Source organism: Trichoplax adhaerens, genomic scaffold, assembly GCF_000150275.1.
Source record: "Trichoplax adhaerens TRIADscaffold_3 genomic scaffold, whole genome shotgun sequence".
Classification (NCBI taxonomy): Eukaryota; Metazoa; Placozoa; class Uniplacotomia; order Trichoplacea; family Trichoplacidae; genus Trichoplax; species Trichoplax adhaerens.
The window spans coordinates 8,119,010-8,132,963 of record NW_002060945.1 but is presented as its reverse complement, the minus strand read 5'-3'; the positions used below and the strand labels follow the sequence as shown (position 1 = coordinate 8,132,963).

The 13,954-nt window shown below is 34.4% G+C and overlaps 2 protein-coding genes across 2 annotated transcripts; one reads left to right on the top strand and one right to left on the bottom strand.

Annotated features, from left to right (window-relative positions):
• Positions 1–530: 530 nt before the first annotated feature.
• TRIADDRAFT_54933 (uncharacterized protein) lies at positions 531–4,528 on the bottom strand (the record flags this gene model as incomplete). Its single annotated transcript, XM_002110639.1, has 2 exons — positions 531–1,225; positions 3,946–4,528. The coding sequence occupies 2 exons, from the start codon at positions 4,526–4,528 to the stop codon at positions 531–533; spliced, it is 1,278 nt and encodes a 425-aa protein (XP_002110675.1).
• Positions 4,529–6,335: 1,807 nt separating this feature from the next.
• On the top strand, positions 6,336–9,469 carry TRIADDRAFT_22483 (uncharacterized protein; the record flags this gene model as incomplete). The annotated part of the gene is made up of 5 exons (XM_002111170.1): positions 6,336–6,634; positions 8,550–8,679; positions 8,924–9,030; positions 9,114–9,210; positions 9,347–9,469. 5 exons carry the CDS (start codon positions 6,336–6,338, stop codon positions 9,467–9,469), a joined length of 756 nt encoding a protein of 251 aa, XP_002111206.1.
• Positions 9,470–13,954: the final 4,485 nt, after the last annotated feature.

Here is a 13,954-nt window from a genome sequence, read left to right as displayed (position 1 = left end):
TCAACAGAATACTAGTCCAACTTATGAAAGCCTCGCTCAGTTCTTCAATCAATATTTAAAGTCTGAATGCCATTGATGCAACATATACAGCATAACTAATTTGTTTAACTAATTAAAATTTAAATAATTTACGACAGGATATATAGGCATGTCATGCAACTGATATTCAATGAAGTCTTTTGTTGCCATCGGTTAGCTGCAGGTGTTAATACATTAAGTTGTTCTTAGTAACAGATGAATCAATTTTTTACAAGATATATGCTTTAGTGTCAAGTATAATAACATTAAAACATTCATAAAATGCTCTTGTAAATCTTATTTCGATTTTCGATATTTTGGGATTATTGTACTATTATCGAAATTTAACTTTAGGACCGGATTATGGATGAATCGCAAAATAAAATCTTGATTTCAATGAAGGTCGCTTCACAATCTTTATAAGATTGTAAAGATAAATAAATATCGTGTTATAATGGGGCGAATTGTAGCAATCCATTATGCAACCAAAGCTTAAGCCGATGCATTTCAAATTAATGAATCCAATTAGTAAAATCTCTTTCAAGATACGGATATTTCCGCAAGCAAGGTTCCGGACCATTCCCTGCATCTATGCAAATAATATCAAACCTTCTGCCGGGAGGAAATCGAATATATGATCTTGGACATAACGATGACTTTAGAATAAATTGACCACAATAAAAACCAAATAGATCTCTGTAACCTTTATTTACTTTTGCACTGTGGAAATTAATTAATCGTGGCGCCTTAGTCCAATGAGCGCGTAATTCAACATGGCGCCTCATAGATGAATCTCCTCTTAAACCTAAACCTTGAGAACCAATATGCCAAATACGGCCAAGTGTAGGTACAATAAAATAAGGCACCCAACCCAATCGTCTATTAACGATATCGCCTAAAGCTTCTGACCAATCTCTATTGCGATGCTTTAAGAATTTAGAGGACTTGATGATTTTCCAAGTTGACATATTAAACGCATATGCCATAGAAGGAAAATGGAATGAACGGCGCACGATAAATGTATCAGGATGTGCATTAATAACGTTCTCACCCGACCAACCTCCTAATGCAACAGCAATCACGCTATTATGCCGATTTTTCTGATAAATACCATATCTGAAGACTTTTAACGCATCCGGCGATAAGATAATGTCGTCTTCCAAAAAGATGATATCATCTTCATACGATGATGTACTAGTAGCAAACTCTAAAAGTTATAAAAAAATAACATTACTATAATTGTACTTGTGCGTCCTGTAAATAGCACTAGCTAGTGTTGTGACCTACAGTAAAGTTGTTCATAAAGGTATACTTTTTGCTAACGTTACAGGCAACGTCAACATTAAATCATAAAAATCGTAAAAATCATGGGTTAAAGTTACAAATTATGCAAAGATAAAAGCTAGGTGTTACATGTCGAAAAGATGTGCATGAATTACTGCTAAATTTATTATCAATCAATATCACTCATAGTTTACAGATTATACATTGTGGTTACGGGATGATTGGTTGGATACTACATTAAATACATATGCGGTTGTTTGTCTTCATTCACTATTATTAAAGTAAATTTTGAAGCAACATTACCATTATACAGTAATTGCAAATGATCGATTAGGACAGATTGCGAAATTAACTTCACAAAATGAAATGTTCTATCCGTTGTTATCATGTACAGGAATACATAATGGATCCAGTATCCCCTGATCTATAGTTACATCAGTAGTATGCGAACTTGTACTTCACGTAAGACCAACATCGCAAAAACGTTACCACATATCTATTACTAGTATGCATATGCCGGAAATTACATTTCAATGAATATCACGTCGTAATTTCACGCTTGTTCTCTATTTGCTGTAACGGCTCTAGGAATTTAGATTAATATTCATGTACTGCTAAATATGAGAAACTAGATAGATGATTAAATACTAGCAGTTCAACTGTTGCATAACTATGAAACTCATTATAAAATTTATCGATTTTATTCATTCATCTCTGATAAACGTATAGTCTTCGAAATTTGGAGGATCACAGAAAGTTACGAGTGAAAGAGGCTATATTGGTTGTTGTAACTAATTTTACGCATTATAGCAAAGCTATAGCAGTTCTTCATTGTCTGTTAAAATATTTACTGTATATCATGGCGATACTATAGAATTGTAATACATCATAATAAGGATACTATAAAGTAGAAAATTAACCTATTATTTTATCTATCAGGAAATAGTGTTCAATTAATCGCAAATTTTAACAGTGTCTGAATATAGCCGCTATTCCAATCCCGAGCAAATAGCGACATTATTTAACTACTGGAAACGAATCGGTACTAAAACTAGGCAAAAGAACATGAATATCGGTTGTAATATATTCAATCCAATAAAAGCAAATACAGTTGCATCTACCACTCAAATTTAAAATTCATAATTCATAGCAGTTGCTTAATACGTAATCTATGTTGAATACTTTAAAAATTCTTTCCAGCTATCTTGGTACAAAAGACAACATTCTGAATTATCAAGTAATATTTGGCCTAGCATAATATAACGTCTATTATGGGTACTAAGAGTATCAAAATTGTTGGAACAAATTATAATTGAATAAGCTATTAGTATTCTGAGTACTATTGCAATTGGCATCTCGATTGATATGAATTATTATAGTTTAATTAGTATATTCGAACTTGAGGCACTAAAATACCATACTAGTAATAAATTGTATATAGCAGATCAATTGATTGATAAATCACATTCAATTATGGAAAAATGTTGATAAATGAAAATTGACTCGTTCCAGTTAAAAGGCATCATTAGGTTGGATCAATAGCAAGAGGGTACCTTCCATACACAGTATCTTTGTTCTACTAGCAATCATTTATAGTTTATTATAGAGTTAACGCACATAAGGTATACGAGTTGATATAGTTGAGGATACCATTCAAGTCAGCTTCAAATCAGCTGAAGATGACATTACTGACATAGAAAGTCCTATCAGAGTGTAGAAAGTAAAGGTGATCAAAACGGCTGTATTCTACTGTCAGTAACTGAATATGCATGCATAAACGTAAACTAGATCATTCCAGTATCTATTTTGAGTACAATTAGTAGTACGTGAGTAATTAGTAGATTGTGTCCTCTCTAGCATGTCTGCTAATAATAATACTGTACGGTATACTAGAATGGTATTCTGTATTTTATGGTGATTATTAAGTTTGAAGAAATAGTCATTTACGAAATATCTAGAGTCCAAAGAGTACTACGATAGCTATTGATAGATTTCTATCATTTCCATGAAGTCTGCTAATAAGAGTACTGTATAGTAGATTAGTATTCTGCATTATGATGATTGATTGATTAAGTTTTGAAAAAAAAATCATTTACAAACACTTTATGTACACTATCAATAAGAAGACAGCACCGGTATAATAGTATACTATTCTGTATTACGGTGGTGAGTAAATTAGAAGAGTGATTTTCGTATCTTGAGTACCAATAGTAGTCAAGGTAAGCGATTAGTAGATTTTGTCAACTCCATTCAGTCTGTCCATAAGAATGCTGTAGAACAGACTTTATTCTAATGAAAAGTAAGTATAAAGAAATAGTCGAGTTGATGTTCTAGGATTGGCCATAACATACTGTATACAGTCCATTTGATAGGTTGTATACCGCAAACGTGTGTTCCATATCATTAATATTATTATAATAATCATGGACAATAGAACAGAAAATAAGTAACAAAACCAGACTAGTACTCATTTTGGTTAATTATCAAGAAAATATGATGGGCCTTGATCCATTCAATGCTAATTGATATGAATTACAACTTGATCTACTACTACCAGTTATTACGTTGTGAAGAAGAAATACGAGCTACGCGACTTGGTCATAGCGCAGGATTCATACTACAGTATTTTAATTTCGAACTTACTTTGGCTTTCAAAGGCTCTTTTAACAGCATCAAACCAGACAGCTTTAAAGGACGAAGCTGTCCTTTTGCCTTGATTAGGAGCATGCACTCTCCACTGGTACACCTTACAAAATTGAATGGTATTCAACAGTCGTTGCATATCACGGATATGCTGTTGTGAAACATCCTTATTCCGATGTAATACAAATAAGCAAGGGCTTGCGCCATCTAAATTAGCAGTCATAGCAGCCACTTTTAATGATTGTAATAATTGAGTGATATAATGGAGCCGAAATGATGAAAAAATCACCATTGGTATAAAATAAGACTTGACAGGAAAGATATCACGGTTACTACGTCTAGCACTTTCGATGGTGATTAAATTGACTGATTGACGACTATTATTACTTAATTTTCTGATCCTATGGTTCGCCTTTTCAACTTGGACTGACTGCTGTAGGGAATGCAGCTTGAACGCGCCATTACGGCGTTGGTATAAACGATCACTGGCATAATTGACATGATGGATTGTCCACTGTATCAAAATCAATACTAGACATAGTTGGAAAAGAATGTAAAATTGATGACAAGTATACCGAGCCATCTGCGCTGACTGTATCAATTTGGTACCAATGCCTACCACGGAATGATTGGAATTATTCCATGCTCAACAGTCCAATTTTTGCTTTCAAATTGGATTCAAGGTGGCGGCAACCTGGGTGCCCCCAAAATTGGAATCATTTCTTTGCGACACAAGACTGACGACAGTAGCGTTGATTTCAATGGACGCGTTGAAATCAACTTCCTTGACGCTTTAGAAGCGTCATTCACCTATGTTGGACGTCGTGGCGTTGGTTCGTTTCCCTGAGAATTGACACGACTGTCTGAGAAATGCAGACACTCAGCCAATCATCAATGGCAATGCGAAGGCGTCAATGGTAAGCCGCTGTGGTCACTCAAGGTCTAGGTCACTGTACAGTGTACAGTACTGTATAACGGAGAGTACTGTACTGTAACAAGGTATTGCGCAATCATTCAACTTCAGCTGACTACAGTAGGCTGTACGCCAGAAATAGGATTATAGCAGTCTAAATGGATCATCGTTTGTGCAGCATAAACAAATTGTCCAAGTTCTTCTGGAAGTTGCGTTGATTTCAATGGACGCGTTGCAATCAACTTCCTTGACGCTTTGGAAGCGTCATTCACCTATGTTGGACGTCGTGGCGTTGGTTCGTTTCCCTGAGAATTGACACGACTGTCTGAGAAATGCAGACACTCAGCCAATCATCAATGGCAATGCGATGGCTTCAATGGTGAGCCGCTGTGGTCACTGTACTGTACACAGTACCATACAGTACCATACAGTACAGTACTGTGCAGTGTACAGTACACTGTACACTACAGTACCGTATAACGGAAAGTACTGTGACTGTAATAAGGTATTGCGCAATCACTCAACTTCAGTTAGCTACAGTAGGCTGTACGCCAGAAATAGGATTATAGCAGTCTAAATGGATCATCGTTTGCGGCGGACGAGTACACGAGTGTATACAGTATACACTACTGTATACTGTACACTTGTACACTGTACAGCAGAACCAAATTGTCCAGTTCTTCTGGAAGTTGGATGTAAGCCTGACTCAAATCGGACTATACTTCAAGCATAACGAAGGCACAGAGATTGATTCATCTTATTACATTGAGTAATCCATCCACAAAATACTACTGGGCTGCACTGCATTGCAATTAGGATTTGCAACGCTGGCACGTCACTTGGCAGATCAAACGTGCTGTAGCTGACTGACTGCAGTCAAGGGTCAAGAGGCAGAGATGACGCCATTCCAAACGATACTTCGTGCATAACCATTGTCACTCCTGTCCAAAGGGGGGGCGGTACAATTTGGATCGAGTACTGTACACTACAGTATACTGTACTGTACGTACAGTACAGTACACTACAGTACTAGGCGTGTAGAGCGTACAGTACTGTACTGTACGCTGTACTGTACCTGAATTTCGCGACATGTCTATAGCAACTATACCGACTTACAGTAGAAGAGAATTTCTCTTCCAGCTGATCGGGTTGTGTACAAAATTTGCCTTGATATTGAGCACAGGAAATCTGCAGAAGAAGCGAATAACGCTATCGTCTGCAAATCCCTCCATTGCCAATGCTATCCTTAAATCACCGTCGGGGTGATGAAAATCGCTATTCCTATGCAGAATTCCAACTATTCAAGAAATTAACAGGCAAGCAATGGAATCATTTCAGAAAGAGAATAAGGGATAAGAGGAACAAGAAGATGCTTGCTAATGTTGAAAAGAGGGTCAAGGCTTGTCCACTGTATACCGATCCCTTAAAGTCCACACCAGTTCAGGTCAAATTGTCAGACAACAGTAAGCGATCGGAGATGGACAAGTTGCATGCAAATGGTGTAGGTCTATCTAATGTACAAGCAACCAGCAAAGACACCAAGGTTGGCTCAGGTCAATACCAAACACAAGGAAATAATAAGTTTGCTCAGAGACTACAAGCTGGAAGATTTCGCTGGGTCAATGAGAAACTCTATACTATCAAAGGATTGGAAGCGTTTCATATGTTTAAAAGTGATCCCAATCTCTTTGATATTTATCATTCTGGATTCCAAACTCAGGTTGATAAATGGCCTATCAATCCGTTGGATAACATCATCGATTTCATCAGAAATAGGTGAGATAGACATTACCATCCGAGATGATGACTGCCATACCCTTTGAGTAGAGCATGATGAAGACTGCATCTTTGACTGCTATACCCTTTTGACTAGAGCATGATGAAGACTGCATCTTTGACTGCTATACCCTTTTGAGTAGAGAATGATGAAGACTGCATCTTTGACTGCTATACCCTTTTGACTAGAGCATGATGAAGACTGCATCTCATCGAAATATGATACAGCACGGTACTATGCTCACCTTCTGTCCAAACATTTGCTTTTTGTAATTTCCCCTACTAAAAGATATTGATCCTTTAGTACCAGTCCTTGACATAAGATGAGCACACCGCTTTACTGTATCCTAGCATGCTCAGGATTGACATTGCAATAGATTAGCATCGTAGGCAATGCCATGAACTAAAAATAAACGTACCCTAGCTGGAACATCATGGGTAATTTGCTTAGGAGCAGGTGCATTTTATTACTGCATTAGTATAGTGCATGCAAAATCAGTAGCTACTTAACTTTCACTACTTGTACTAGCTTGAAATTACCGACAGTTAGAAAAGAAGATGCACTTTGGGGCCAGACCTCTGTAGACCAAGTCAAAAGTCCAGTCCAAACATTTGCAACACTTTGTAATTTCCCCTACTAAAAGATATTTATCCTTTAGTACCAGTCCTTGACATGAGATAAGCACACCACTATACTGTAGCCTAGCATGCTCAGGATTGACATTGCAATAGATTAGCATCGTAGGTAATGCCATGAACTGAATAAACGTACCCTAGCTGGAACATCATGGGTAATTTGCTTAGGAGTAGGTGCATTTGTTACTGCATTAGTATAGTGCATGCAAAATCAGTAGCTACATAACTTTCACTACTTGTACTAGCTTGAAATTACCGACAGTTAGAAAAGAAGATGCACTTTGGGCCAGACCTCTGCACACCAAGTCAAAAGACCAGCCCAAGTACACTTATAAGCTAATCTGTTGCTCTCGATATAGTGCTTTCGAATCAATGATACAACATTACAATATGAAATGTTTATTAGGTTAAAAAGCTTGAAGTGAATGCATGCCGTTTACTCTATAGTATGTACTTTACTGCATATCTACAATACACCATTTGTATTGGTATAATATTGAGCCATGTTCGATTTATCTTATATCGTCATAAAGTTGCTCTAAAATAAATAGGCCTGAAAAAAAGTGAATGAATAAATAAATCCTTTATAAGAGACGGGTATTTGTAGAGACAATCTAGATAAATCGAATACTTAATGCTTGAGGAAGTGCATTAGTAGCCTAATTTTTCTATAAAATCCAAGTAACTGTTTTCATGCATGGTGGTAGTTCTGCTCAAATTACTTTGTTTGAAGAAAGATCCAGTGAACGATTGTGGTAGCATCATGCATGTATTTAATACCAAAGTGCGTGCAAGTCTTACGTGCACTGAATCATTTCTACAATAATAAATTCTTTCGTTAAAATTCAGTGGTTGAAGTAGAAGCAACCATGACCAACTTGTGTAATCTATTTGCACGTGTGTAACTTTCAAAAGAAAATTCTTAAAATTAACAAAAATACTGTATACTCGTATACGTACTTCGATATTAGGAATTAAAAGTAAGATATTTAAAATGGAAAGTTGATACGATGCATATTGGGTAGCACGGCATATTTTATACGCCCGATTTAATTATTATATGGTATTAAAATGCTCACGTACAATTAACATCCCTAGGAGATTATACTCGTACTGTATATGCTTTAATATTACTTTACTTAGAATCTCTGAATATATTCGCCGGCCGAGAGCTTTTTTGGGTGGCTGGTTATACATAATCTTATATAGTATTTGCTGCTCATACATAAGGAAGTATTTAATTTAACCTGATACTTTTGAACTCCACCTCTTCTATTAGATCCAAAGACTTAATTATTGCCGATTTAGGTTGTGGCGAAGGTCGCTTGGCTCAGTCAGTTCCAAATAAAGTCTATTCTATTGACTTAGCTTCTCGCGCCGACCACATCATTGCTTGCGATATGGCAAACGTATGTAGACTACAGTTAAAATGATGCACACGGTATAGTAAATTAGTACTTCGATCTACAGTAATACGATATGCACAGTATAACTTCTAAAACTGTGCTATCTGGTTGATATTTACCTTTCATTGGCTTTAGAGTTACTAGTAGACGATAAAGCAGTGTAATCAGCAGCTAATATAACAGTATGGTGATACCGTCTTTAGATGCTATAAGAAATGCTAATTTTAAATTTTTGCCAACTTTTAAGACGCCGCTAGAGGATGCTCATGTGGATATGGTCGTCTTTTGTTTGGCTCTTATGGGCACCAATTTACTAGATTATGTTAAAGAAGCAAAGCGCATACTTAAACCAGGGTAGATGGATAATTAATCAAACACCATTTCTGTCAGCATAATTAACTGTTATATGCCTTACCGAAAATTACACTTTCGTATAGAGGAATCCTCCTAATTGCGGAAGTTCTAAGTAGGATTGAGCATGAAGCTAGATTCGTTCGTTCTTTATCGATGTTTGGATTTAAATTAAAGGAGAAGGTATATTCTGTTCGATATATTCTATCTTTATTAGGGTAGAACAGGTTATACGAATCAGTATTGTTTAATCTATGGCATTCAAAGAAGTGTATCAATTTATAAAAATTTATCATATTTTGTTTTATATCTATTCTAGCTTGTATTATCGAAAATGTTTATCCGCTTCCAGTTCGTTGAAGTATCAAAACAGCTAAAGAAAAGTAATACTGAAGTAGCTAATTTATCCTTATTGAAACCATGTGTATATAAGAAACGATAGCAAAGATACATCTTCAAGTAGATGCCAGATTGCCAAACTGTAAACACATCGTTTATTCCTTCGATAATGTCATGTTAGTTGGAAAGTGATAGCCGTAATCTAATTATAATGGAGGTTGGTGATTATATTACTTGAAGGTTTTATTCTTGTATATATTTCAATGTTAGTACAAAAAATTTTTCAAGAACTTCTGAAGCGGGAATAATATCAGTTCAGACTGGCGGTAAAAATTAAATATAAGCACGAAAATGTACATACAGTACATGTATATGCAGGTAATTTTATTTGCTGTCAATACCATCAATTGCCTCTACGAAATTTATGCTTTTATTGGCTTTCAAGATGTAAAATAATCACCATAATTAAATTAGTAATTCTGCTTTATAATCTATCGCCTTATGCTCGGAATACTACATCAACTTTACTTTGAAAATAATAAAGTGAATTTTAAAGCTTGCTGTAAAAATTTTATCGATCTTATTTTGCTGATGCGGTATTCTGTCGCTATGTGGCTTAGTACGACAAATGATAATAAAATGAATCTATGAACTTTGATTCCTAGCAACGATCAAGCCAGAAAATTGATAATAATATAGGCGGGAAACATTTATAAAATATCTCCCTCTGTTGTTTTGAAAATGTAGAATTTTCCTGTCTATGCTTTATGGTATGCGGACGTATTCTTAAATGAAATAAAAATTTATAACTTACTCATGCAACCATGAGGCATGTGGTCATCGTAGGCTTATTACTGTCGTCATCTAGCTTGAACTATCAATAATTTAACATAACCAAAATTACTCTTTGAATTAAATCGTGTTGTTGTAACCTTGATTTTATTACAACAAATTTAATAAATTACGTTTTTATTTAAAAATGCACAATTTTATTATTTATACGAGTAGACATATGGGAATTTTTCGCAAGATTTTTAATTTATGTTCATTCCAATGTACAAGAAACGTATGAAGATGCCATCTATTCGATATAATGCGCTAATTACTGAAACTATCCCGTATGCATGATTTCTGCCAATATAGTGATTCTACGGCCTAATACGAGTTTTCTTTTTTAATAAGGTATAACTGATGTTTTTCCCTATCTTTGTTTTTCATGCTGTGAACATTATCTACAGCAACTCTATTCCTATCCGTATTAAAATAAACGCGCTACTCTTACCAGTTTTTGCGCAATCAAGACCAATTATTAAATCCTTAATCAAATGATAGGAAGTTATCTTTCCTAAAACAGTTGGAGCAAAGTTCAATATCGAGATTTTTGAAATATTATTACGTGACACCTTATGAAAGAATAGATAAAATTTACCAACATTCCATAGCATAGACCGACCTCATGTGGCTAATATATGATTTCATGATTTATTCTCTGGTTTACCCTAAACTACGGTAGCATAATAACTCCTCAATTTTTTAGTCATGATCTTATACAAGTATGATTCATAGACTTAATTTTGATGGTGTAGTCGATATTACTTATAGTAATAACTATTAAGAATTAGTTTTAAATGAACAAGTCTAATTCGTTATTACTTTATAGTGTACGGTAACAACAATGTCCACCAAACACTAATAGAACATGTATACACGTATCTAGATCTTTCTAACCTACAATTGATCAGATAATTGTACTGTATATATATATATATATATATAGACTAGATAAATAAATATAGAAGACTGTCTGATTGCATCAGAAAGGTTTCAGCATGACGTCCACATGATTTGCAGTCACGTTTAAAGCTGTAGACCTATAGCTAAAGCTTAAGCGTATACAGCCATCGTTCGTTAAATTTTTTAAACCGAAAATTTGTTGATGCGAATCTTCATGCATTTAAGGGATCCAATATTATACAATATACCGAAAATAATTATGGTAATGAGTCTCGGAAACTGCGCTGCGAAATCTTGAAATAGAATAAACAAGCAGTCCGAGCATATATTTAAAGCTCTGCTAGTGATTGTCCTCATAGCAGAACAAACCTCGCTAGAGAAGTCTGGAAGCGATAGAATCTTCCTAATTTCTTTACAGTTTCTCTAGCTATTTATAAACTGATAAAAAAAAATAAATTAGTTTACTGAGTAACCTTTGCAAATTTTCTTATTAAGATAGTCTTAGATTGGCTTCACCTTAACGAAATTACATTAATTGGCTTCGGTAAGTGTCGACACACTCCAGTAATTGAATTCTCTAATAATGAGCATCAACCCTCCTTAATAGCATCACTTTCTTTCTATATGCAAACATTATCTTATAACTAAAATATAGTTCGAATTATAAGTAAGTGCTGATGAGTGCGGAGAATTTGTTCTTATAAAAATTAATGTTGCCATCACTCAAACTGTATCTTTATGCGTATAGAACTCTTTTTCAGATATTTTCCACCGCCTATAATGATCGTATATAATAAATTGATCAATATTATGATTAAAACAAAAATCTGCTTTGAACTTTAAATTTTTCAACTCTCATTTGAAATAATTGAATATTATTGCAGATTGGAGATATTTAAATATTTCAAACGACGCCGTAACTTTTGGTCAAGCGTGATTAAAGTAGTGCTATTACCATCCTATAGCTGGTAGCAAATAAAGATGTCAACTAAGACTATCCTATTCTTGCTGGTTGTTGTGGTAAGTAAGCTACATATCGTTATACAATAAAATAAAGCTTTACAAATACATCGAAATATGCTTGATTACTGTAGTTTTGGATATACAGTACAATAGAAAGATCAAACCAATATAATTCAGACCTTCAAAATTGGCTATATTACACATAAACTGCAAATCATTAAAGTTAGTGCCTGAGCTACTGTGTATCAGTAAAAGCACGTCTATCTTTATTAGCCAAGATTTAAGTGGGTATTAATTAATAATAATATAAATTCAAAATCCACTTGGTTATAATATGATATTAGCGCCATACGGCTTATAAACTAATTGGATAATTTCCTGTCAACTCTGTGCGGTAGTTCTCAATTGAATATATAGGGCTTAACTCTTTCTTGTTTATTTCTTCGCACCCCGATTTTAATTTTTAATGATTATACGATATCAAATTAATCTTTCATGGCATATTCCTCATCTTAAATGATCGTCAACTAAGGCGCTACAAAATGAATCGATCCGATGTTTTGCTCTAAGTCAGTGTTATTTGGTAACCTATTCCTTAATAAAAATCCGAGGAAATAGCACAATAGAATCACTAATAACTTTCGAAATAATTGGGTCACATCGTACGTTATTTATACTAGAAAGCATGTAATAAAATGATTTTAACTTCCTGTTAAGGTTAAACCATTTTAGTACGTGACTTGTTTACTGTTTGAATCGATCGTATATTGATCACTGATGGGTTAATATTAGAAATTTGATAAAGGATAAAGTAACTCAATACTGCAGTAAAAATTAAATAAAAAACATTCAATCTTAATTGCACAAGGTTTTAAGGATCTATTTGGGCGCAATTTTAGTCAAATTTACATGAAATCCCTTGAAACTTAATTAAAGAGCTAATTATGGTACTACGAGGTAGTACCGAAATAGCTGTTTATTCTGCTAAGATTTTAGGCTTCTCTAAGGGTTTTCTGTCTATCCTACTTTCTGCAAATCGAGCGTTTATTGCTATTTCTAAAATACTATAAATTTGAGTATTAACCGATGAATTGATAGGTAAATTATTCTAAAGTTTAGTGTTGTCCATTAAAAGTCAATAAATGAATAGAGGATATTGTAGACCTTTCGTCCTAGTGACATTAAAAATTAGCCTACTATAAAGCGAATGTACTTTACCTCGATAGTGTAAAACATTTGTATTTCGACAGAATAGGCGATTAATTTAATTAAATATTACAGTAATTTAAACCTTAAATATTGATCTTGATCAGCGAACATTTGAATTATTTTTGTCAATTCTTACAATTAAACAATCCCAAGGAATGTACAAGTAATTCCATAGGAATAGTAGGTCAATCTTTGGACTGACGGCAACATTTATATCTACGCGCGAGATTTCAATTTTAATCTCACAATAAACATGTTTTTTCTTTCTACGAAATTAATCCTCTTGTGCTGTTCGTTGTAAGACAACGCAAATAGCAATGTCTAGAACAGACACATGGTTACTGCCTTGGAATATCTAGGATTGACCGGACATTCCTTAAGATTGGCCATAATATGATTGTTGAATATTGGAACTAGATACTGTAACGGCTAGTGTAATATAAACGGCCGATACCTTAATTTCACCATTTATATACGGCTCTCAATATTTGAACTTATCTATAATGTTACAAGAATTGAACATTTAAAAAGGACTAATTTAAGACGATCAATTGCTTCAGTTCAAGGACTTTTATGCCAATAATCGTACGGTATCGACTAAAAATGTGATCATTACTTGTATTTTGCAACATGGTATTGATAGCTGAGGCCTTAAAAGTGTCTAGTTGGGTTTTTTAAAAAA